The 27687-nt window shown below is 44.4% G+C and overlaps 1 protein-coding gene across 5 annotated transcripts; it reads left to right on the top strand.

Moving 5' to 3' along the window:
• The first annotated feature begins 88 nt into the window (after positions 1-88).
• Positions 89-27687, top strand: LOC139581763 (uncharacterized). Of its 5 annotated transcripts, none has more exons than XM_071411902.1 (13): positions 89-210; positions 368-401; positions 2582-2749; positions 3013-3168; positions 7058-7194; positions 16436-16593; positions 16764-16952; positions 17297-17386; positions 17515-17604; positions 19090-19212; positions 19540-19671; positions 19797-19913; positions 27183-27687. In XM_071411902.1, exons 1-13 carry the CDS (start codon positions 117-119, stop codon positions 27291-27293), a joined length of 1599 nt encoding a protein of 532 aa, XP_071268003.1. In that variant the 5' UTR covers positions 89-116; the 3' UTR covers positions 27294-27687. The 5 variants fall into 5 exon arrangements, with proteins under 5 accessions (XP_071268003.1, XP_071268002.1, XP_071268005.1 ...); XM_071411901.1 differs by having other exon boundaries at positions 2575-2749; XM_071411904.1 differs by lacking the exon at positions 89-210 and having other exon boundaries at positions 239-401; positions 2580-2749.

Below are 27687 nucleotides of genomic sequence, written 5' to 3'. Positions count from 1 at the left end.
GGTCCTGCTGTAATCTACTGCGTGTGTTTCATCATCATTAACCTGACCCACGCGCTACCTGCCTCAGGCTGCCCCTTTAAAGGCCACGCTTTTGCAGAAAGCAGCTGCATGAGGCAATGTTGCGCAATCCTCGCATGCATGCCACACATGAGCGGCTCCATCCGAACCGTGTCAGCACATTCTGGACGAACGGAGCTCGTTTCAACCGCGGTAAAATAACGCACGCAGATGCACTTTGCTCAGACCACCGGCTATATCTTTAATACGCCTTTATGTACATACAACTAACTCTTTATTTTTTCTTCCACGTGGATGGATGACTCAACGTCGCGCTATCTCCTCCTCTGAATGATTGACATATCACCAGATCGGTTCATCGACAGTCAAGGTCTGGTTATACGGTAAGGGAAATCCCGTCCTGACATAACGCGTCAGATAGCAGACACCGAAGATCCCCATTTTTAACCAGATGTTTATTCGTGCGTAATTGTTCTCTCCCCTCCCTTATTCCGCGCATCAGTATTGTCAGTTCTGCACCTTATGGATGTGGAAAGACAACTCTTCCACGCGCATTATGGTCAACCCTTATTTAAACAGGAGCACTCACAACTAGTTCCCATTAGTCTGCCAGTGATAACAATCAACAGACCATCGGCTGATAAGTGATGCTGTTAGTATCACTAACTACTAACAGTAATAGTTAGCCCTTTTTGTTCAATATATATATATATATATTTTAACCATCAAACATGGACACCAAAGGTAAGAATTAAATGGTTTCCATCCTCTATCGACTGTAAATAACAGTGTGGGTTTATTCAATGTGGTTGACATTTTCTTGTCAGACGTTAATAATACTTACAATGTTTTTTTGGCCCAACATGTGGTCTGAGTTTAGTATATTCACGCAAATGATGGAAGTAATGCTAACTGCTGTAGATGAGTTCTGGAGTGTTTTTTCTATTCCAGATTACTACTGGACGATACGTTGGTTGTAGGCTAGTTGGCTACTAATCTAGATTGCTGCTGCAGTTTTATTGCCTGGCTACCCAAACTCCTTTCTCCGGCAAAAACGCTATGCCAAACCCACGAACCGGAACGATAGAGCAGCGGAATAATTCAGTTTGAGTCGTCAGGCAGTTATAGTGATTTATGAATGATTATGACCTGTTATGTGACCGTTATATAACCTGATAGCAGTAGTTGGGATTGTTGTTATTTCTGGTTCATATTGCTTTTAGGTCCTTGAGGTTGTGGTGGTAGTATATGACAGTAATTGACGTGACAAACATTTTCATTGAGTTGGCATTCTTTACAAAACAGTGGTTGATTTCTACAATATTTTGTTCCAGTGATTTAGAGTTCTGGAGAGTAGTACCTCTTGTTGTTGCTCTCATTCTATAGTAACACTACAGTATCAAACTCAGTTTACCACACCCTGTAGTCTACAATAGCTTTAAAATAGAATAGCATAGAATAACATAGCATAGCATATAATAACATAGCATAGAATAGCATAGCATATAATAGAATATAATAAAATATTATATAATAACATAGCATAGAATAGAATGGCATAGAATATAATAACATAGAATAGCATAGAATATAATAACATATATCAACATAGAATAGAATAGAATATAAAAGAATAGAATAGCATAGAGTATAATAACATAGCATGAAATAACATAGCATGGAATAGAATAGCATAGAATAGCATAGTATAGCATATAATAACATAGCATAGAATAGCATAGAATAGAATATAAAATAATAGCATAGAATAGCATAGAAAAGCATATCATAGAATAGAATAACATACAATAGAATAGCATAGCATATAATATAATACAATAACATAGCATAGAATAATATAGCATAGAAAATAATCACATATCATAGAATGTAATAACATACCATAGAATAACATAGAATATAATAGCATAGAATAGAATAACATAGAATAGAATAGCAAAGAATAGCATAGAATAGCATAGAATATAATAGAATAACATATCATAGAATGACATAGCATAGAAAATAATCACATATCATAGAATATAATAACATACCGTAAAATATAATAGCATAGAATATAATAACATAGCATGAAAAGAATAGCAAAGTATAGAATAGAATAACATAGCATAGAATAATATAGCATAGAATGCATAGAATAGAATCACATAGCATAGAATAACATAAAACAGAATAACATAGCATAGAATAACATAGCATGGAAAACATAGCATAGAATAACATAGCATAGAACAACATAGCTTAGAAAGACATGTAATAGAATATAATAACATAGCATATAATATTATAGCATTGAATAGAATAGAATAGCATAGAATAGAAAAACGAAGCATAGAATGACAGAATAGAATAGCATAGAATAACCTAGCATAGCATAGAATAGAATAGAATGACAATTCCTAGCAAAATAAAACAAATATACAAATACAGTATGTATACTGTATACAGTATATACAAATACAGTTGTTGTTGGTGTTATTTTTGTTGTGTATTTGTCCAGCAGTTTGCTTTAGTTCTTCTCTCCACTCTGAGTAAAGAGGAGTACGATGACAGAGTTCTGGAAGGAGCACAGCCGGCAGGCCACGGTTGAGGAAATGATGTTGGACTCTCATGCCCAGGAGCTGACCCAACATGAACTGCCTGAGATCCTCTCCCTGCTGCCCAGCCTTTCCGGCCAGAGGGTCCTGGAGCTGGGAGCCGGGATCGGGTCAGTGGGTCTATTGAACTATATCTATAAAACAACTGACCAGATAGACCGTTAATAACAACAAGTATATATTCTCTCTGTATAGACATGAGGTTTAACTGACCATGTGACCTGACAGGGAAAACTCCCTGGCCCTGGGCTATGATGGGAATCTGTTTTTTCTGGTCAGGTGACATTGACTCTTGTTGACAGTTGGCAGTTGACCCTCGCTGTCTGATGTGGAGGTGTTTGACCTTTGTGTTTGTTTGTTTGGTCTCTTCCAGTAGATACACCAGCCACCTGTTGACCAAGGCCAGTCACGTGACAGCGGTCGACTTTATGGAGAGCTTCGTGGAGAAGAACAGACAGGACAACAGTCACCATGGCAACGCCTCCTTCCTCCAGGCAGACGTCACCAAGCTAGACTTCCCCAAAAACAGGTCTGCTGTTTGATAGGATGTGTATAATATAATAATATTATAATAATATATTATAAAAGAGGTTTACAAAGTTTACCACAGTTACCAAATTCTTCTGGAATTTTGGTAATTAAAAGGTAAATTAGCAATTTTGGCAATTTTGAAAAAATTTATTAATATATATTATATATATTTTTATATCTGTGGCCATGTTGTCAATGCGTTTCTAGTGGATGGACAAAATGGTTCAAGAGAAAATAGCCTAATAATGAAAAAACTCTGCAACTCTTCCTACTGTTGACTTGTTTCATAACTGCCACCAGTTTGGCCCCAAAACATCGACAACAAACACATAGTGACATAGTAAAATCAATACAAGAGTGCGAAAAAATATGTCAAGGATATTTCATGCTGAAACCCTCATATTAAACAAAAATTGTATTCACTAAGTTGATGGTATATATTTAAGATGATGTTTTACAGCTTTGCCATACTATTGATTATTTTAAAATCATCTTATATATTTTATATGTAATAAGGCCACACAGAGGGCCAGAGATCATTACAGACACCTGTGATAATCTGTAGTACTCAAAAAGGACACTAGATTTAATCTTCTAAGATTTCAAGATTCCATTTATTTATCGAAAGATACCAAAATTCTGTCAGCGTTATTGGTAAACTTCGAAAGTTACTGGTAAACTTTACACCTCTAGGTCTGCGTCTCAGTATAAATTCTCTGTTGGGATTTTGGGGTGTTTTGTTGGCTCCCGAGTGGCGCAGCGGTCTAAGGCACTGCAACTCAGTACGAAAGGTGTCACTATAGGTACCTATAGAACCTGAATCCGGGCTGTATCACATTTGGCCGTGATTGGGAGTCCCATAGGGCGGCGCACAATTGGCCCAGCGTCGTCAGGGTTTGGCCGGAGTAGGCCCTCATTGTAAATAAGAATAGGAACTGACTTGCCTAGTTAAATAAAGGTTAAATAAGAAAATACATAAGTCTGTTGACATTGTGACTTTGGATTGATTAAGCTAAGGTTATTGTTTGGCTAAGGTTGGCTAAGGTTATTGTTTTACACTGGTTTGACGAGATGTCTCACCTACACCTTAGCATTCCGTTAGGCTAAGGTTTGACGAGATGTCTCACCTACACCTTAGCATTCCGTTAGGCTAAGGTTTGACGAGATGTCTCACCTACACCTTAGCATTCCGTTAGGCTAAGGTTTGACGAGATGTCTCACCTACACCTTAGCATTCCGTTAGGCTAAGGTTTGACGAGATGTCTCACCTACACCTTAGCATTCCGTTAGGCTAAGGTTTGACGAGATGTCTCACCTACACCTTAGCATTCCGTTAGGCTAAGGTTTGACGAGATGTCTCACCTACACCTTAGCATTCCGTTAGGCTAAGGTTTGACGAGATGTCTCACCTACACCTTAGCATTCCGTTAGGCTAAGGTTTGACGAGATGTCTCACCTACACCTGAATGAATCTCTTGGAACTGAAAACACTAATACGAGGTAACAAATTAGTGCTGTGTTCCTGTTCCTGTGCACTACTCTTGACCAGGGCCCATAAGGTAGTGGACTACTCTTGACCAGGGCCCATAGGGTAGTGCACTACTGTTGACCAGGGCCCATAGGGTAGTGCACTACTGTTGACCAGGGCCCATAGGGTAGTGCACTACTGTTGACCAGGGCCCATAGGGTAGTGTACTACTGTTGACCAGGGCCCATAGGGTAGTGCACTACTGTTGACCAGGGCCCATAGGGTAGGGCACTACTGTTGACCAAGGCCCATAGGGTAGTGCACTACTGTTGACCAGGGCCCATAGGGTAGTGCACTACTGTTGACCAGGGCCCATAGGGTAGTGCACTACTGTTGACCAGGGCCCATAGGGTAGTGCACTACTGTTGACCAGGGCCCATAGGGTAGTGCACTACTGTTGACCAGGGCCAATAGGGTAGTGCACTACTGTTGACCAGGGCCCATAGGGTAGTGCACTACTGTTCACCAGAGCCCATAGGGTAGTGCACTACTGTTGACCAGGGCCCATAGGGTAGTGTACTACTGTAGACCAGGGCCCATAGGGTAGTGTACTACTGTTGACCAGGGCCCATAGGGTAGTGTACTACTGTTGACCAGGGCCCATAGGGTAGTGCACTACTGTTGACCAGGGCCCATAGGGTAGTGCACTACTGTTGACCAGGGCCCATAGGGTGGTGCACTACTGTTGACCAGGGCCCATAGGGTAGTGCACTACTGTTGACCAGGGCCCATAGGGTAGTGCACTACTGTTGACCAGGGCCCATAGTGTAGTGCACTACTGTTGACCAGGGCCCATAGGGTAGTGCACTACTGTTGACCAGGGCCCATAGGGTAGTGCACTACTGTTGACCAGGGCCCATAGGGTAGTGCACTACTGTTGACCAGGGCCCATAGGGTAGTGCACTACTGTAGACCAGGGCCCATAGGGTAGGGCACTACTGTTGACCAGGGCCCATAGGGTAGTGCACTACTGTTGACCAGGGCCCATAGGGTAGTGCACTACTGTTGACCAGGGCCCATAGGGCTCATAAGTAGTGCACTACTGTTGACCAGGGCCCATAGGGTAGTGTACTACTGTTGACCAGGGCCCATAGGGTAGTGTACTACTGTTGACCAGGGCCCATAGGGTAGTGCACTACTGTTGACCAGGGCCCATAGGGTAGTGTACTACTGTAGACCAGGGCCCATAGGGTAGTGCACTACTGTTGACCAGGGCCCATAGGGTAGTGCACTACTGTTGACCAGGGCCCATAGGGTAGTGCACTACTGTTGACCAGGGCCCATAGGGTAGTGCACTACTGTTGACCAGGGCCCATAGGGTAGTGCACTACTGTTGACCAGGGCCCATAGGGTAGTGCACTACTGTTGACCAGGGCCCATAGGGTGGTGCACTACTGTTGACCAGGACCCATAGGGTAGTGTACTACTGTTGACCAGGGCCCATAGGGTAGTGTACTACTGTTGACCAGGGCCCATAGGGTAGTGTACTACTGTTGACCAGGGCCCATAGGGCTCTAAAGTAGTGCACTATAAAGGGAATACGGTGCCATTTTTGACACAGGCGTTGCATAAAGCCGATGGGTAACGCATTGCTACTTGGTATAAACTTTGTGAGCCTCTAAAACGTCCAGACTTATGATGTTATTCTGATGTGTACCCCCCCATCAGTTATGATGTTATTCTGATGTGTACCCCCCCATCAGTTATGATGTTATTCTGATGTGTACCCCCCCATCAGTTATGATGTTATTCTGATGTGTACTCCCCCATCAGTTATGATGTTATTCTGATGTGTACCCCCCCATCAGTTATGATGTTATTCTGATGTGTACTCCCCCCCATCAGTTATGATGTTATTCTGATGTGTACCCCCCCATCAGTTATGATGTTATTCTGATGTGTACCCCCCCATCAGTTATGATGTTATTCTGATGTGTACCCCCCCATCAGTTATGATGTTATTCTGATGTGTACCCCCCCATCAGTTATGATGTTATTCTGATGTGTACTCCCCCATCAGTTATGATGTTATTCTGATGTGTACCCCCCCATCAGTTATGATGTTATTCTGATGTGTACCCCCCCATCAGTTATGATGTTATTCTGATGTGTACCCCCCCATCAGTTATGATGTTATTCTGATGTGTACCCCCCCATCAGTTATGATGTTATTCTGATGTGTACCCCCCCATCAGTTATGATGTTATTCTGATGTGTACCCCCCCATCAGTTATGATGTTATTCTGATGTGTACTCCCCCTCTGATGTCCCCCCCCATCAGTTATGATGTTATTCTGATGTGTACCCCCCCCATCAGTTATGATGTTATTCTGATGTGTACCCCCCCCCCCCCCATCAGTTTTGACGTCATCTTCTCCAACTGGCTGCTGATGTATCTGAGTGACGAGGAGCTGAGGTCACTAACAGAGAGGATGCTGGGATGGCTCCGCCCCGGAGGATACCTGTTTTTCAGGGAGTCCTGCAACCACCAATCAGGTACGAGCTTTAATATCACCTGAATATCTATTGTGAGTCTTACAGTAGAGCGGAGAGGTTCGAGTCTGATGAATCCCTAGACCCTCCTGTAAAGCTGAGAGGTTTGAGTCTGATGAATCCCTAGACCCTCCTGTAAAGCTGAGAGGTTACAGTCTGATGAATCCCTAGACCCTCCTGTAAAGCTGAGAGGTTACAGTCTGATGAATCCCTAGACCCTCCTGTAAAGCTGAGAGGTTCGAGTCTGATGAATCCCTAGACCCTCCTGTAAAGCTGAGAGGTTACAGTCTGATGAATCCCTAGACCCTCCTGTAAAGCTGAGAGGTTCGAGTCTGATGAATCCCTAGACCCACCTGTAAAGCTGAGAGGTTACAGTCTGATGAATCCCTAGACCCTCCTGTAAAGCTGAGAGGTTACAGTCTGATGAATCCCTAGACCCTCCTGTAAAGCTGAGAGGTTCGAGTCTGATGAATCTCTAGATCCTCCTGTAGAGCTGAGAGTTTACTATCAAATGAATCCCTAGACCCTCCTGTAAAGCTGAGAGGTTACAGTCTGATGAATCCCTAGATCCTCCTGTAAAGCTGAGAGTTTACTATCAAATGAATCCCTAGACCCTCCTGTAAAGCTGAGAGGTTACAGTCTGATGAATCCCTAGACCCTCCTGTAAAGCTGAGAGGTTACAGTCTGATGAATCCCTAGACCCACCTGTAAAGCTGAGAGGTTACAGTCTGATTAATCCCTAGACCCTCCTGTAAAGCTGAGAGGTTACAGTCTGATGAATCCCTAGACCCTCCTGTAGAGATGAGAGGTTTGGATATGTGGAAGCAACATGGTGATATATCTACCCAGATACTCTTCTCATCCTGTCGTCCTCTCATAATTTAATACCTTACTTAACAGATCACTATTCAGTCCACTTTCACCTTCATGAGTTACATAAATTCACGTTAGATAGTCTACAATCTGACGTAAATTTAAGCCTTCTAGAGAGCGTGTGCCCTCAGGCCTGGAGGGAAGCTAAAGTCATTCACATTCCACACATTCATAGAAAATCGCAAAGAAAATCGTATTGGACTCGTGGTAGCTTCCTTCATGGTCACTTTTATGATTACAAACAGACTATATAAGTAGTGAGTGGCGTTACAAACAGACTATCTGCAATGAAAATCGTATTGGACTCGCAGTAGCGCAGTAATGCTGGTTAGCATATTATCTCAATTTGGGCCTACCCCCACACCAAAGCTAGTTAGCGTTGCTAGCTAACGACTCAGAATAATGACCAAACTCACCCCTGGATGTGTCAATTGCCAACAACTGACCCAGAAAATCGCTGAATTGGAGGGTAGAGTGTCTACTCTTCATCAGATTAAAGAAGATGAACAGCTGATTGACTCTTTGCTTGAGTCCGCCAAAAATGTGGTGAACCAAGCCATTTGCCCATGGCTTGTCACCGCGGCCTCGGAAGAGCCTGCAGCTGTGAGACATACTTTGATCCCGTTAGAAGAGCCTTGGCCATTACCGGGAGCCATACTCAAGCACCCGGTCTCCTCCACTCCCTCTGCTCCACCTCAGGAGCCATACTCAAGCACCCAGTCTCCTCCACTCCCTCTGCTCCACCTCAGGAGCCATACTCAAGCACCCGGTCTCCTCCACTCCCTCTGCTCCACCTCAGGAGCCATGGATTACTGTACGGAAACCAAAAAACCTTGGCAGGAAAACACCAAGTGATGCCTTGGATTTGGGAAAATAGATACCGGGTATTGGAAGAGTCTGAGATTTCTGCCTCTGGCCCCAAAAGAACAAACAACTTTGCCCGGAAGCAAGTGATACCCCTGCCATCTAAACAATTTACAACGAAACAGCTCTACAATTTGCTCCAAACAACTTTCTAGGAGGAAGATAACTCAAGAGAGACGCAACTTTAAAAAATTGACCAAGCAGTAGTCCCACTGTCCTTATTGTGAGCTCATCTATGATCAAAAATGTTTTATTAGGAAAGCAGAGACCATCTGTTACCCGGGACACCATCTGTACCCAGGACATTGACTGTATGATCCCACTACTCATTAGTGAACACCTGACTGCTTCAGCTATCACTGTCCATGTAGGGTCAAATGATATTCAACTACAGCAATCTGAGCAACATAAAAATGACTTTAAATCACTGATTCATACTCTACTTAAATCAGGTAAACAATGCATTATTTCAGGTCCACTCCCGTCTCCACGCTCTACGGATAATAATTTCAGTCGTATACGCCAGCTACATATCTGCCATAAAGGTTATTGTTGTTCAATATGTGGACAATTTTACAGCTTTTCTACATCGACCAAATGTATTTCTCCGGGATAGATTACATCTGAATAGGTATGGTACAAGCATGCTCTCCTCAAACCTGGCTCTAACTATAGCCTCAAACAGGGCATGTGAGAATTGACAATATATAGCCATGGGGGTTGATACTCGGAATTGGTCGATTCCCCATCAGACTATACTGACTGCCCCCCCCCCATAGCTTTACATAGCTCTACAGGTGCTGCTAACATGGATAAAACTGTTGATGGACTTTATGTTATTCTTACACTATTGTCAAGGAACCGTGTTGCCACTTCCTCGTACAGACAGAGGGGTATTGTTAGAAGTAATCTGGTCTCCATCCAACTCAGGCCTGTCAGCAGCTACACGAGGAAGCGTCGCTCATCTAATATTACCTTGAGTGTTCCATCTGATATGAGCTCTCGAAATAGTGGCCTTGGATTTATTCATTTGAATGCTAGAAGCTTGATCCAGAAGTTAGATTTGATTGAAATAATGGTCTCACAATCACATGCTGACATATTGAATATATCTGAATCCTGGCTCTGTGTCTCTGTTCCAGACAGATGTTCTGTTAGCTGGGTATAATGTGGGTAGAGGTGGAGGTATTGCCATACCTCCATACATAGGTGGGGTATCTGTACTTTTTACTTACCTTTTTCCTGACAACCAAAAGTACTTGTTACATTTTGAATGGTTAGCAGGACAGGAAAATGGTTCAATTCAAGCACTTATCAAGAGAACAAGTAGTCGTCCCTACTGCCTCTGGCCTGGCGGACTAAACACACATGCATGTTGTGTAAATAATGTCTGAGTGTTGGAGTGTGCCCCTGGCTATCTATACGTTTTAAAAGCAAAAAAAAAAGGTGCCGTCTGCTTTGCTTAATATAAGGAACGTTTAATTATTTATAGTATATTTAAAACCAAAATACTTTTAGACTTTTACTCAAGTAGGATTTTACTGGGTGACTTTTACTTGATTAACTTTCTATTAAGGTATCTATACTTTTACTCAAGTATGACAATTGGGTACTTTTCCACCACTGGTTATTTCACTCAATAGATATGGGACTCTATCAAAATTGGATTTGTTTTTCGAAGTATTTGTAGGTCTGTGTAATCTGAGGGAAATATGTGTCTCTAATATGGTCATACATTTGGCATGAGGTTTTGTGGGAAGTTTGCACATAGTCTGTTTTCTCTTGAGAACCAGGTCTGCCTACGGCAATCTTTCTTAATTACAAGGCTATGCTCACTGAGTCTATACATAGTCAAAGACTTCCTTAATTTTGGGTTAGTCACAGTGGTCAGGTATTCTGCCGCTGTGTACTCTCAGTTTAGGGCCAAATATCATTCTAGTTTGTTCAGTTTTTTTGTAAATTCTTTCCAATGCGTCAATTAATTATCTTTTTGTTTTCTCATGATTTGGTTGGGTCTAATTGTGTTGCTGTCTTGGGGCTCTGTGGGGTCTGTTTGTGTTTGTGAACAGAGCACCAGGACCAGCTTGCTTAGGGGTCTCTTCTCCAGGTTAATCTTTCTGTAGGTGTTGGCTTTGTTATGGAAGGTTTGTGAATCGCTTCCTCTTAGGTGGTTGTAGAATTTAACATCTCTTTTCTGGATTTTGATCATTAGCGGGTACGGCCTAATTCTGCTCTGCATGCATTATTTGGTGTTTTACGTTGTACACATTGGATATTTTTGCAGAATTCTGCATGCAGAGTCTCAATTTGGTGTTTGTCCCATTTTGTGAATTCTTGGTTGGTGAGCGGACCCCAGGCCATGAAGGGCAATGGGTTCTAAAACTAGGTTCTGTAACTGATGCAATGGGTCCTATAACTGATTCAAGTATTTTTAATCAGATCCTAATTGGTATGTCGAATTTTATGTCCCTTTTGATGGCACAGAAGGCTCTTCTTCTTCTCTCAGATCGTTCACAGCTTTGTGGAAGTTACCTGTGGCGCTGATGTTTAGGCCGAGGTATGTATCGTTTTTTGTGTTCTCTGGGCAACGGTGTCTAGATGGAATTTGTATTCGTGGTCCTGGCAACTGGACCTTATTTGGAACACCATTATTTTTGTCTTACTGAGATTTACTGTCAGGGCCCAGGTCTGATAGAATCTGTGGAGAATATCTAGGCTCTCCTTGGTTGGGGACAGAAGCACCAGATCATCAGCAAACAGTAGACATTTGACTTCAGATTCTAGTAGGGTGAGGCCGGGTGCTGCAGACTGTTCTAGTGCCCTCGCCAATTTGTTGATACAGTATATATGTTGAAGAGGGTGGGGCTTAAGCTGCATCCCTGTCTCACCCCCTGGCTCTCTGGAAAGAAATGTGTTTTTGGGGTGATCAGCCCTTGGTTCCAAATATTGGGGAATATGGCAAAGCTGAGGATAATGTTAAGAGTTTAAGTATAGCCAATTGGAATTTGTGGTCTGTATATTTTATCATTTCATTTAGGATAACATCAACCCCACAAGTCTTTTTGGGTTGTTGGGTTTGTATATTGTCCTGTAGTTCTGTCACGTTCCTGACCTGTTTTCTGTTGTTTTGTATGTGTTTGATGGTCAGGGCGTGAGTTTTGGGTGGGCAGTCTATGTTTTCTGTTTCTATGTTGGTTTTGGGTTGCCTGGTATGGCTCTCAATTAGAGACAGGTGTTTGACGTTTCCTCTGATTGAGAGTCATATTAAGGTAGGTTGTTCTCACTGTTTGTTTGTGGGGTGATTGTCTCCTGTGTCAGTATGTTACGCCACACGGGACTGTTCCGGTTTTTGTTTGTTTGTTTGTTTGTTTGTTTGTTTGTTTGTTTGTTTGTTTGTTTGTTTGTTTGTTTGTTTGTTTGTTTGTTTGTTTGTTTGTTTGTTCGTTTTATGTAGTCTGTTTCCTGGTTCATGCGTTCTTCACGTTGTATGTAAGTTCGGGTCCAGGTCTGTCTACATTCGTTTATTTGTTTTGTAATTATTCAAGTGTTCGTCGTGTTCTTCAGTTTTGTTTATTAAATCATTATGTATTCACAACCCGCTGCACGTTGGTCTAATCCTTGTTACTCCTCTTCGGATGAAGAGAAGGAGGAAGCCCGTTACAGAATCACCCACCAAACCCAGATCAAGCAGCAGGTTAACGGACAGCGCACGAAGCAGGATTTATGGTCTTGGGAGGAAATCATGGAAGGAAAGGGACCATGGGCTAAAGTTAAAGTGAATCGCTGCCCATGGGAACAGCTGGAGGCAGCTCGGAGAGCGGAGGAAACCGGAGAGAGGAACCGGCATTATGAGGGGACGCGTCTAGCACGGAAGCCCGAAAAGCCCGCAAGTACAACCCCAAAATTTCTTGGGGGGAGGCTAAGAGGTAGTGGGTCTAGGGCAGGTAGGAGACCTGCGCCCACTTCCCAGGCTAACCGTGGAGAGCGGGAGTACGGGCAGACACCGTGTTACGCAGTAGAGCGCACGGTGTCTCCTGTACGTGTGCATAGCCCGGTGCGGGTTATTCCACCTCCCCGCACTGGTAGGGCTAGATTGAGCATTGAGCCAAGTGCCATGAAGCCGGCTCTACATATCTGGCCACCAGTACGTCTCCTTGGGCCGGCTTACATGGCACCAGCCTTACGCATGGTGTCCCCGGTTCGCCTACATAGCCCGGTGCGGGTTATTCCACCTCCCCGCACTGGTCAGGCGACGGGGAGCATACAACCAGGTAAGGTTGGGCAGGTTCAGTGCTCAAGGGAGCCAGTACGCCTACACGGTCCGGTATTTCCGGCGCTACCTCCCCGCCCCAGCCCAGTACCACCAGTGCCTACACCACGCACCAGGTTTCCGGTGCGTTTCCAGAGCCCTGTTCCTCCTTCACGCACTCTCCCTATGGTGCGTGTCTCCAGCCCAGTGCCTACAGTTCCGGCACCACGCACTAAGCCACCTGTGCGTCTCCAGAGCCCTGTACGCACTGTTCCTTCTCCCCGCACTCGCCCTGAGGTGCGTGCCCTCAGCCCGGTACCTCCAGTTCCGGTACCACGCACCAGGCCTATAGTGCGCTTCGAGAGGTCAGTGTGCCCTGTTCCTGCTCCCCGCACTAGCCTTGAAGTGCGTGCCGTCATCCCGGTACCTCCAGTTCCGGCACCACGCACCAGGCCTACTGTGCGCCTCAGCAGGGCAGAGTCGGCCGTCTGCCCAACGCCTTCTGCACTGCCTGTCTGCCCAGCTCCGTCTGAGCCATCTGTCTGCCCAGCGCCGTCTGAGCCATCTGTCTGCCCAGCGCCGTCTGAGCCATCAGTCTGCCCAGCGCCGTCTGAGCCATCAGTCTGCCCAGCGCCTTCTGAGCCATCCGTCTGCCACGAGCCATTAGAGCCGCCCGTCTGTCCCGAGCCATTAGAGCCGCCCGTCTGTCCCGAGCCATTAGAGCCGTCCGTCAGTCAGGAGCAGCCAGAGCCGCCAGCCAGTCAGGAGCTGCCAGAGCCGCCAGCCAGTCAGGAGCTGCCAGAGCCGCCAGCCAGTCAGGAGCTGCCAGAGCCGCCAGCCAGTCAGGAGCTGCCAGAGCCGCCAGCCAGTCAGGAGCTGCCAGAGCCGCCAGCCAGTCAGGAGCTGCCAGAGCCGCCAGCCAGTCAGGAGCTGCCAGAGCCGCCAGCCAGTCAGGAGCTGCATGAGCTGCCCTACAGTCATGAGCTGCCCTACGGTCATGAGCTGCCCTACAGTCATGAGCTGCCCTACAGTCATGAGCTGCCCTCCAGTCATGAGCTGCCCTCCAGTCCGGAGCTGCCACTCAGTCCGGAGCTGCCAGTAGGACAGAGTTGTCCCTCTGTCCGGAGCTACCTCTCTGTCCGGAGCTACCTCTCTGTCCTGAGCTACCTCTATGTCCTGAGCTACCTCTCTGTCTTGAGCTACCTCTCTGTCCTGAGCTGTCTCCTCTATGTAGGGGGGACCTTAGTGAAGGTTCCTGGACCATGGTCGGGGGCGAGGGTCGCCACTCAAAGGACGCTGAGGGGGACAAAGACAGTGGTGGAGTGGTGTCCTCGTCCACCGCCGGAGCCGCCACCGCAGACAGATGCACACCCAGACCCTCCCCTTGAGTTTTAGGGGTGCGCCCGGAGTTCGCACCTTGAGGGGGGGGTTCTGTCACGTTCCTGACCTGTTTTCTGTTGTTTTGTATGTGTTTGATGGTCAGGGCGTGAGTTTTGGGTGGGCAGTCTATGTTTTCTGTTTCTATGTTGGTTTTGGGTTGCCTGGTATGGCTCTCAATTAGAGGCAGGTGTTTGACGTTTCCTCTGATTGAGAGTCATATTAAGGTAGGTTGTTCTCACTGTTTGTTTGTGGGGTGATTGTCTCCTGTGTCAGTGTCTGTATGTTACGCCACACGGGACTGTTCCGGTTTTTGTTTGTTTGTTTGTTTGTTTGTTTGTTCGTTCGTTTTATGTAGTCTGTTTCCTGGTTCATGCGTTCTTCACGTTGTATGTAAGTTCGGGTCCAGGTCTGTCTACATTCGTTTATTTGTTTTGTAATTATTCAAGTGTTCGTCGTGTTCTTCAGTTTTGTTTATTAAATCATTATGTATTCACAACCCGCTGCACGTTGGTCTAATCCTTGTTACTCCTCTTCGGATGAAGAGAAGGAGGAAGCCCGTTACAAGTTCATTCAATGTAATTGGAGAATCCAGTGGGTTCTGGTAGTCTTTAATAGTTGATTCTAAGATTTGTATTTGATCATGTACTGTATATGTTTTTACTGTTTTTTGTTTGGTCTTTGTTAAAGAGACAAAACGATTGGAGAAGTGATTTACCCATACATGTCCGTTTTGGATCGATAACTTTGTGTTGTTGTTTGTTTAGAGTTTTCCAATTTTCCCAGAAATGGTCAGATTCTATGGATTCTTCAATTACATAGAGCTGATTTCCGATGTGCTGTTCCTTCTTTTTCTGTAGTGTATTTCTTTTAGTGATTCATCATATTGAAGGCGCAGGTTTTCTGGGTCTCTGTGTTATTGGTTGGAAAGGTTTCTCAATTTCTTTCTTAGGTTTTTGCGTTCTTCATCAAACCAATTGTCATTGTTGTTCATTTTCTAAGGTTGTCTGTTTAACATTTTTTGATTTGATAAGAAAGCTGAGAGGTCAAATATAGTGTTTAGGTTTTCTAATGCCAAGTGTACACCTTCACTATTACAGTGAAACATTTTGTCCAGGAATACCATAGGAGTCCCCTCGACGCCTACCATTGGCTATATACATACCCAGCGTCCAACAGAGCTGCAGGAGTTGTGACCCATTTTTGTTGGTTATGTTGTCGTAGTTGTGTCTGGAGGGGAATATGGGGGAGGGAATGCTATCACCTCCAGGCAGGTGTTTGTCCCCATGTATACTGAGAGTGTCAGGTTCTTGTCCAGTTCTGGCATTTAGGTCGCCACAGACTAATACATGTCCCTGGGCCTGGAAATTGTTGATCTCCCCCTCTAGGATGGAGAAGCTGTCTTCATTAAAGTATGGGGATTCTATTGGGGGGATATAGGTAGCACACATGAGGACATGTTTCTCTGTTGAGATAATTTCCTTATTAATTTCTAGCCAGATGTAAAATGTTCCTGTTTTGACTAATTTAATAGAGTGGGTTAGGTCTGCTCTATACTAAATAAGCATACCCACTGAGTCTCTTCACTGTTTCACACCTGGTAGTTTGGTGGATGGGACTACCAGCTCTCGGTAACCTAGAGGGCAAGCAGTGGGTCCATCTCCTTTATCTCTGTCTATCTCTCTCTGTCTCTCTCTCTCTCTCTCTCTCTCTCTCTCTCTCTCTCTCTCTGTCTCTCTCTCTGTCTCTCTCTGTCTGTCTCTCTGTCTGTCTCTCTCTCTCTGTGTCTCTCTCTCTGTCTGTCTGTCTGTCTCTCTCTCTCTCTCTCTCTCTCTGTCTCTCTCTCTCTCTCTCTCTCTGTCTGTCTGTCTCTCTCTCCAGGTGACTGTAAGAGGACATTTAACCCCACCCACTACAGATCGTCGGCCCACTACAGTCACCTGATGACAACAACACTGCGGGAGGAGTCAGAGGGGGCGGAGAAGCAGGTGTTTGGCTTTGACAGCGTGCTCAATAAAATCGTGCAGACATACATCAAGGTAGGTTGCTTTATTGCTACTGACTGTGTTGTGTCTCAATGAATATAATGTGTGTAAAATACGTTTTAATGGCCATGTCAGGCTGTTTGGTGTGTGTGTGTGTGTGTGTGTGTGTGTGTGTGTGTGGCATCTTACTCTCCCCATATATTCCTGTCTCTTCCCCTCTTCAGATGAAGAACAACCAGAACCAGGTGTGTTGGCTGCTGGAGAAGGTGGGTCGGGACAGCGCCTGTCAAGAAGGCTTCAGAACCTTCCAGCAGTTCCTGGACAACCAGCAGTACACACGCAATGGCATCCTGCGATACGAGAAGATGTTTGGGGCAGGATACGTCAGCACTGGCGGACCCAGCACTACCAAGGTAGGGAGTCCTGCACACACTCACACGGGCATACACACACTCACGCATGCACACACACATAGCCAACATAGGTTTGGGACATCAAGACCCAGAGTAGAAAGTTTTTTTTTTTCTTATGGACAGATGGATATGTGAACCACGACAAAGTTGAATAAAAATCACTGAAACATGGAAGGACAACACACAGGAGAGGTTGTGTAGTTACTGTTTAGACTGGGTTACACAGACTGCCACAGTACTGTGCTCTTTTGGCCTACTCTATATACAAATACCAAACGTGTGTGTGTAGTTATTACTTGAATGGACTTGACACTTTCTGTTTTTTAACTTTGTGGTAAAAAAAGGAGTTTGTGGAGCTGCTGCACTTGAAGCCTGGGATGAAGGTGCTGGATGTAGGGTGTGGCATCGGTGGCGGAAACTTCTACATGGCAAAGGTCAGCCCAAGTGTCATTAGAGTATAGGAGAAATGGTCCAGTCCACTATATACACATTCACATTATAAACAATAGGATATGGTTAGGTCATATATCCCAATTATGATTATGACGATGATGTTCTGCAGGCCTTCGGCGTGGAGGTGCTGGGCCTGGACCTGTCAGCCAACATGGTGGATATCGCCATAGAGAGGGCCGTGGAGGAGAACCTTCCATCGGTGAGTCTGATTGGTCCCCATCCTCAGTTGAAAACGGCCATGTTGTTGCTCTCATCTGGAACTTGATCTGTTTAATGCTGAAACAGTTGTCCCATTCATTCAAGTTATTTCTGTGTGTTTCACATTCTAGGTTAGGGTTAGTGGGCCTACAATGAGAAACATACTAGGTTAGGGTTAGGGTTAGTGGGCCTACAATGAGAAACATACTAGGTTAGGGTTAGGGTTAGTGGGCCTACAATGAGAAACATACTAGGTTAGGGTTAGGGTTAGTGGGCCTACAATGAGAAACATACTAGGTTAGGGTTAGGGTTAGTGGGCCTACAATGAGAAACATACTAGGTTAGGGTTAGGGTTAGTGGGCCTACAATGAGAAACATACTAGGTTAGGGTTAGGGTTAGTGGGCCTACAATGAGAAACATACTAGGTTAGGGTTAGGGTTAGTGGGCCTACAATGAGAAACATACTAGGTTAGGGTTAGGGTTAGTGGGCCTACAATGAGAAACATACTAGGTTAGGGTTAGGGTTAGTGGGCCTACAATGAGAAACATACTAGGTTAGGGTTAGGGTTAGTGGGCCTACAATGAGAAACATACTAGGTTAGGGTTAGGGTTAGTGGGCCTACAATGAGAAACATACTAGGTTAGAGTTACTAGGTTTACAATGAGAAACATACTAGGTTAGAGTTACTAGGTTTACAATGAGAAACATACTAGGTTAGAGTTACTAGGTTTACAATGAGAAACATACTAGATTAGAGTTACTAGGTCTACAATGAGAAACATACTAGATTAGAGTTACTAGGTTTACAATGAGAAACATACTAGGTTAGAGTTACTAGGTTTACAATGAGAAACACACTAGATTAGAGTTACTAGGTCTACAATGAGAAACATACCAGGTTAGAGTTACTAGGTTTACAATGAGAAACATACTAGATTAGAGTTACTAGGTTTACAATGAGAAACATACTAGATTAGAGTTACTAGGTTTACAATGAGAAACATACTAGGTTAGAGTTACTAGGTTTACAATGAGAAACACACTAGATTAGAGTTACTAGGTCTACAATGAGAAACATACCAGGTTAGAGTTACTAGGTTTACAATGAGAAACATACTAGATTAGAGTTACTAGGTCTACAATGAGAAACATACTAGGTTAGAGTTACTAGGTTTACAATGAGAAACATACTAGGTTAGAGTTACTAGGTTTACAATGAGAAACATACTAGGTTAGGGTTAGGGTTAGTGGGCCTACAATGAGAAACATACTAGGTTAGAGTTACTAGGTTTATAATGAGAAAGGGAATGAAGTTCAAGCTATCTATTTTATTTCTATCAGCAGTTCTGTTGTCCTGAAAATGTTACGTTCTACATGTCTTTTAATGCTACATAGATTATGGTCAAGTTCATTGAATTATATTGAAATGCATTAGCAGTCTCAGTTCAAGGTGTTTTCGTGACAGGTTTTGCCATTTCCTGCAGGTCCATTTCGAGGTGGCTGACGCCACTAAGAGAGAGTTCCCAGAAGGGTCGTTTGATGTGGTCTACAGTCGAGACACCATCCTGCACATCGACGACAAATTGGCACTGTTCAAACGCTTCCATGTGAGTGTTTGTGTGTACACACACACACACACAACCGCACAACCACATAAATTTCAAAAACTAGTGTTGAGGACAAAGGTAGACAAAGTCCACTAAGGTAGGAATACTCCAGGGCTGTTTTGTGCAATACCTAACATCAATACGTTCACATAGGCAGACTAGATATCCTGCAATCTTCTTTAGCAGTTTGTTCAGTGTTTTTCCCCTCTACAGCTCCACAGTAAATGTCCTATTGTCTCTCATCAACACCTTAACATCAATTCCAGGCTATATTATATTTTGCTGGCTGTTTTTACCATCCAAAACGCTGTGTATCTTCATCTTCAGTCGTGGCTGAAGCCCGGTGGCCAGATTCTGATCACTGACTACTGCTGTGGAGAGAAGCCCTGGACTCCTCAGTTCCAGGAGTATGTCAAACAGAGAGGTTACATTCTCTACACCCCACCACAGTACGGCAAGGTAGGCCCAATCATAAACCTGATAATACCCTGATAATGTCACCCTGACCTGACTTTTACCGCATACGTTATAATATCTTATAATTATCCTGTGTAACTCCATGTACTGTGACTGTCTGTCTGCAGTTCCTACAACAGGCAGGTTTCTCTAACGTACAAGCCGAGGACAGGACAGCGCAGTTCATGCAGGTGATCCAGACAGAGCTGGAGAGAGCAGCAGCCATGAAAAACGAGTTCATTAAGGTAAATCATTTACTCTCTTTCATTCTCTCTCTCTCCCTCCCTCTCTCGCGCACACAAACAGTTGTAATAGTCGGGGATTTCTTTAACGAGTCGGACTGTAATATCTTGTGTTTCACCGAGTCGTGGCTGAACGACGACGTGGATAATATAGAGTCGGCTGGCTTCTCCGTGCATCGGCTGGACAGAACAGCTACGTCTGGTAAGAAGAGGGGTGGGGGTCTGTGTCTATTTGTCAATAACAGCTGGTGCACAAAATCAAATATTAAGGAAGTCTTGAGGTTTTGCACGCCTGAGGTAGAGTATCTCTTGATAAGCTGTAGACCACACTATTTACCAACAAGAGTTTTTATCTATATTTTTCGTAGTTGTCTATTTACCACCACAAACCGACGCTGGCACTAAGACCATACTCAACGAGGTGTATAAGGCCATAAGCAAACAGGAAAATGCTCATCCAGAGGCAGCGCTCCTAGTGGTCGGGGACTTTAATGCAGGGAAACTTAAATCCATTTTACCTCATTTCTACCAGCATGTTAAATGTGCAACCAAAGGGGAAAGGAACTCTGGACCACCATTACTCCACACACAGAGATTCGTACAAAGCTCTCCCTCACCATCCATTTACGAATCTGACGATAACTCAATCCTCCTGATTCCTGCTTACAAGCAAGTACCATTGACTCAATCAATACGAAAGAGGTCAGATAACGGCAGAGTCCTGCATCAGGCAACAACAAAATGAGCTGGTGGGATTTTTGAAAAATAGGCAAAATAGGTTTCTCTATTTTATATTTTTAGACAATACTAAACATACACATCCAAACTGCATCACACCTACCCACCTACCCAGACCCACCTACCCAGACCCACCTACCCAGACCCACCTACCCAGACCCACCTACCCAGACCCACCTACCCAGACCCACCTACCCAGACCCCCCTACCCAGACCCCCCTACCCAGACCCACCTACCCAGACCCACCTACCCAGACCCACCTACCCAGACCCACCTACCCAGACCCACCTACCCAGACCCACCTACCCACCTACCCAGACCCACCTACCCAGACCCACCTACCCAGACCCACCTACCCAGACCCACCTACCCAGACCCACCTACCCAGACCCACCTACCCAGACCCACCTACCCAGACCCACCTACCCACCTACCCAGACCCACCTACCCAGACCCACCTACCCAGACCCACCTACCCAGACCCACCTACCCAGACCCCCATCTCTAGCGCCCGCATCACTCTGCCACATTGCACCATTTTGTTTCTCCGTCGCCCACGAGAACTTTAAACATTTGGATAATAAAGCATTTAAAGGCCGACATTTTGTTGATTTTAATACGGACAAATTTGTAACTCCCCCCCATAGCATGGATTATTATAACCTAATGAAAACTAAAGTGAGTTTCTGAAACACGGAGTCCTTCTTTGCTGAGGTGAAGAAAAAACTGAATGAAAGAGAGTCCAGCGAGAATTTGTCAGCAAGCTGAGTGATTTACTCATTAATGGCTTTGGATCTAAAATAAACAAGCAACATTCTTTCTGATAGTCTTTAATGAATACATGTTTTGACCTTTTTAATCTGCTCATGTTGTGTGTGTTTAATTATTTTTGCTAACATTGCTAACTCAATATCACAGAACAGATTTACCCCAAAAGAAAAATGCATCAGGTATTATGTGCAATGTTTGATTTTGAGGGAATTCAATAATATATTTGTACCACTTTAGATGCTGCGTTTTATTTACAGTGGTGATGATGCAATGATGATGTGATGATGACAGCTGGAGGCATTTTGAAAACATGTTTTCAAAACACTTGTTTTTCCAAGTGTAGCAGGTCGTGAACTCTGCAGACAATGTTTCCATGATGGACTATTAGCAGGACAATAGACTCTTCATACCTCCATTTATTTACAAAATCGTCATTTAATAGCCCGGCTACTGTAGGTGTGAAAATCCCCCCAACTTGCAATGTATTCGATGCTTAAGTACTCTAAAGTCTTACATTTCTACCTCAAAACCTCATGCAACCGCAAAATGTTGGATAAAGGATATACTGTACCGTTTTTGGTTCATCAACATCTTTATGCTTTTGTTCATAAAATAAAGATAAAAGACTTTTAAAATGCAGATGTTTATTTCAATTACTGCACATCTCAGCTACATTTTAGTTGCACTTCCCTTCAGCTCCACGACGACGGGTAAAACCTTGCTGAGATGATCAATGTATTTGTTGCATTGTTGTATCGTCAGTTTCTCAAAACAAAACGTCTTGATGGCCTTCACCAGTTCACCTTTGCTTGTAGGCTTGGCAGAGTTACGGATGAATGTTTTCAGTTGACGCCAAACCAGTTTGATGGGGTTTAAATCAGGAGACCTACATGTAGAGATTAAAACAACATTTTTAGATATACTGTAGGCGACATGAGTCTCAGTCGAGTAATGTGCTGTTAAAAGTGTTGTAGGTCTTTCATTTAACTACATAAATGTCTACTTACTCTGCTGGTGTCTCGAACCAGTTGATGCCCTCATTTGCAATGCAAACCCGTGCGGCAGTGTGTGTTGGGTGATTGTCTGCATTTGGAGAAGAAAAAAAATCTATTTAGCCGAACAGCCAACATTGGGTACAACACTTGAAATACATGCAAATAGGCCTAAACGTAATAAAATGTTGTTATTATCCTACCTTGAAAGGAACGATGTGGTCCCAGAAACACCTCTCTGACATAGGGCCCAGCATAGCTCTTGATGATTTCTTCCTCAAAGAAACCTCAAGCCGTGGAGGCAATTATTGTGGAACACGTAGCAAGTCCATGAGGTGTAGGCTACAATATTTGATGTACCTTTTGCTTTGTAAATAGTTCAACTTACCATCAAAAATCCAATATGGGCCTGGTCCCTGGCGACGAATTGCTCTCCACACATGGAGTTTGAGCGGATTGATCCACGCATAGGCCTGCACCATGCGATGTTGTTTGTTTGTCAGACGAATCCTTGTGTTGAAACTACAGAACAGTACAAAACAAGAGAACACGAGGTTAATGTTCTGAAAAATATATATTATAATATATATATACAGTGGGGAGAACAAGTATTTGATACACTGCCGATTTTGAAGGTTTTCCTACTTACAAAGCATGTAGAGGTCTGTCATTTTTATCATAGGTACACTTCAACTGTGAGAGACGGAATCTAAAACAAAAATCCAGAAAATCACATTGTATGATTTTTAAGTAATTAAATTGCATTTTATTGCGTGACATAAGTATTTGATCACCTACCAACCAGTAAGAATTCCGGCTCTCACAGACCTGTTAGTTTTTCTTTTAGAAGCCCTCCTGTTCTCCACTCATTACCTGTATTAACTGCACCTGTTTGAACTTGTTACCTGTATAAAAGACACCTGTACACACACTCAATCAAACAGACTCCAATCTCTCCACAATGGCCAAGACCAGAGAGCTGTGTAAGGACATCAGGGATAAAATTGTAGACCTGCACAAGGCTGGGATGGGCTACAGGACAATAGGCAAGCAGCTTGGTGAGAAGGCAACAACTGTTGGCGCAATTATTAGAAAATGGAAGATGTTCAAGATGACGGTCAATCACCCTCGGTCTGGGGCTCCATGCAAGATCTCACCTCGTGGGGCATCAATGATCATAAGGAAGGTGAGGGATCAGCCCAGAACTACACGGCAGGACCTGGTCAATGACCTGAAGAGAGCTGGGACCACAGTCTCAAAGAAAACCATTAGTAACACACTACGCTGTCATGGATTGAAATCCTGCAGCGCACGCAAGGTCCCCCTGCTCAAGCCAGCGCATGTCCAGGCCCGTCTGAAGTTTGCCAATGACCATCTGGATGATCCAGAGGAGGAATGGGAGAAGGTCATGTGGTCTGATGAGACAAAAATAGAGCTTTTTGGTCTAAACTCCACTCGCCGTGTTTGGAGGAAGAAGAAGGTTGAGTACAACCCCAAGAACACCCTCCCAACCGTGAAGCATGGAGGTGGAAACATAATTCTTTGGGGATGCTTTTCTGCAAAGGGGACAGGACGACTGCACCGTATTGAGGGGAGGATGGATGGGGCCATGTATCGCGAGATCTTGGCCAACAACCTCCTTCCCTCAGTAAGAGCATTGAAGATGGGTCGTGGCTGGGTCTTCCAGCATGACAACGACCCGAAACACACAGCCAGGGCAACTAAGGAGTGGCTCCGTAAGAAGCATCTCAAGGTCCTGGAGTGGCCTAGCCAGTCTCCAGACCTGAACCCAATAGAAAATCTTTGGAGGGAGCTGAACGTCCGTATTGCCCACCGACAGCCCCGAAACCTGAAGGATGTGGAGAAGGTATGTATGGAGGAGTGGGCCAAAATCCCTGCTGCAGTGTGTGCAAACCTGGTCAATAACTACAGGAAACGTATGATCTTTGTAATTGCAAACAAAGGTTTCTGTACCAAATATTAAGTTCTGCTTTTCTGATGTATCAAATACTTATGTCATGCAATAAAATGCAAATTAATTACTTAAAAATCATACAATGTGATTTTCTGGATTTTTGTTTTAGATTCCGTCTCTCACAGTTGAAGTGTACCTATGATAAAAATTACAGACCTCTACATGCTTTGTAAGTAGGAAAACCTTCAAAATCGGCAGTGTATCAAATACTTGTTCTCCCCACTGTATATATTATAAAGCATGTCTTACCGAGCCGTTCCATAAGCCCACTGAAGTTTCTGCAACTGTCTCATGACTATGCTTAGAACGTTTTTTTTGCCGTGCTGTGTTTCCAGCAGATTCCACATGGCATTTGTCGATATATTATTATCATCACCAGCCATCAGTGGATCGATGGCTTGAAGAGTCTTGCTGGAAATGTGCAGCCGACAATAAAGACCAGATTAGTTGAAGCATAGTTTTTAGCATTATTAGGCCTACTTTACAGTATTGTAGCCTACTTGTACCTGTTCATTTTCCTGGAATTTCGTGTTCGGCGTAGCACAGGCATCTGATGATAGCGAATAGCACTGTCCGTGACCAAAATCCCCAAGTCTACCAGTATTGTTGAAATGTCTCCAGTAGATTTTCCGTTCCTCCTGAAAGCTCTAATCTGCTCTTCTTAAATGAATAGAGATCCTGGTCGTGGAGCAACGGTATGTTACAGCATAATCAAAGTGAGGACAATCGGCGATCTGCTGTGTACTTATGGTCTGTTGAAACCTGGAGTCACGCCTTTCCAGTACTCCTCACCCCGCCCCTAACTCCACCCCGCCCCTAACTCCACCCCGCCCCTAACTCCACCCCGCCCCTAACTCCACCCCGCCCCTAACTCCACCCTTAACACAGTTACCATTCACCCTTGATGGGCTGTCAGCAGGACAATAGACTCTTGTCGAGTTTAGGGACTTTAAATGTACACAGTATTAATGAAGCTCCATTTCTAACGATCTATCACATACAGTCTGTTCTAACTAAAAAAAAAAAAGTTTTAAAGTCTCTAGTACAGCCAATATTTTAAAAAACAGTCAAATGAATTCATGAATTAAATGGTCTTAGCCGTGAATGTAAAATGAATCAAGGCTCCTTTTTTGCTATTTAGTTTAAGAAGTAAAACGCTTGACTGTATTTAATGACATGAATGACTTGTATGCTGTATGATGACAAGCACAAATTAATGAGAGATTTAATAACTTGGCTTCTCAAAGATGCCTCTGGTGGGCTAACTAGCACTAACTACCATGGCAACAATGGCTGATACTTAAAAAATGTGCCATAGAATTCTGCGGCACCCAGCAAGCTGTTCTGCAGTACGCAGCAACTTTTAAAGGAAGAACCACTGTATGCATAGTCACTTTACCTCTACTACATATTACCTCAATTACCTCGACTAACACCCTGTATATAGCCTCCACATTGACTCTGTACCGTAACACCCTGTATATAGCCTCCACATTGACTCTGTACCAGTACCCCCTGTATATAGCCTCCACATTGACTCTGTACCAGTGCCCCCTGTATATAGCCTCCACATTGACTCTGTACCGGTACCCCCTGTATATAGCCTCCACATTGACTCTGTACCGGTACCCCCTGTATATAGCCTCCACATTGACTCTGTACCGGTACCCCCTGTATATAGCCTCCACATTGACTCTGTACCGGTACCCCCTGTATATAGCCTCCACATTGACTCTGTACCGGTACCCCCTGTATATAGCCTCCACATTGACTCTGTACCGGTACCCCCTGTATATAGCCTCCACATTGACTCTGTACCGGTACCCCCTGTATATAGCCTCCACATTGACTCTGTACCGGTACCCCCTGTATATAGCCTCCACATTGACTCTGTACCAGTACACCTTGTATATAGCCTCCACATTGACTCTGTACCGGTACCTCCTGTATATAGCCTCCACATTGACTCTGTACCAGTACCTCCTGTATATAGCCTCCACATTGACTCTGTACCAGTACCCCCTGTATATAGTCTCCACATTGACTCTGTACCGGTATCCCTTGTATATAGTCTCCACATTGACTCTGTATCGGTATCCCCTGTATATAGCCTCGCTATTGTTGACTTTTTACCCCTTTTCTCTCCCCAATTTCGTGATATCCAATTGGTAGTTACAGTCTTGTCCCATCGCTGCAACTCCAGTACGGACACAGGAGAGGCAAAGGTTGAGATCCGTGCTTCCTCCGAAACAAGACCCCGTCAAGCCGCACTGCTTCTTGACACACTGCTCGCTTTACCCGGAAGCCAGCCGCACCAATGTGTCGGAGGAAACATCGTACAGCTGGCGACCGTAGTCAACGTGCATTGCGCCCGGCCCGCCACAAGGAGTCGCTAGATCGCGACGGACAAGAACATCCCAGCAGGCCAAACCCTCCCCCTAACCCGGACGATGCTGGGCCAATTGTGTACCGCCTCATGGGTCTCCCGGTTGCGTCCGGCTGCACCACAGCCTGGGATCGAACCAGGGTCTGTAGTGACGCCTCTAGCACTGCGATGCAGTGCCTTCAACCGCTGCCCCACACAGGAGGCCCCAGTAAATACTTTCTTAACACTTATTTTTCTAAAAACTGCATTGTTGGTTAAGGGCTTGTAAGTAAGTATTTCACTGTCAGGTCTACTACACCTGTTGTATTCGGCGCAGGTGACAAATACAATTTGATTTGATTTTGATTCATGTTGATACTTTGTTAGACTGTTAAACCCATGCTATCCTGTATCTTGGGTCTTTTCCTAGGAGTTCTCAGAGGAAGACTACCTGGCAATAGTCAACGGCTGGAGCGACAAACTGAAACGCTGCAACACTGGGGACCAACGCTGGGGCCTATTCCACGCAACAAGGAACTGAGAGAGACGGACGGAGAGAGAGAGGAGAGAAAGAGAGAGAAGTATCCCTTCAGGAGGGAGGGTTCAGTGCCTGGTCCCAGCTCTACTGCTAACAGATCAACTAGAGGAGCTTACTAGACATCAGTACCCTCTAATCTGAGATGACCTTGTGGCACGTACAGATTGTGAAGTATTTGATAAATCGTTGTTATCCAGGGAGCAGTCTTAACTGGTGTCTTTGGTTTGAAAGGCGAAAATGATCTTTTTACCAAACTAAATTTTATTAGACGTTTTCACTTTGTGTAAATTTGACCAAACTATTGTTTTGTTATCAAATGTGAATGTGCATCATTTCCCAGTCTGTACTATCAACATACCATAGTTTGATAAGTTTTACAAATAAAATGTTGAAAACA

The sequence above is a fragment of the Salvelinus alpinus genome, chromosome 7, assembly GCF_045679555.1.
Source record: "Salvelinus alpinus chromosome 7, SLU_Salpinus.1, whole genome shotgun sequence".
NCBI lineage: Eukaryota > Metazoa > Chordata > Actinopteri > Salmoniformes > Salmonidae > Salvelinus > Salvelinus alpinus.
Note: the sequence above shows the minus strand (reverse complement) of the source record. Positions and strands in the feature narration are given on the sequence as shown.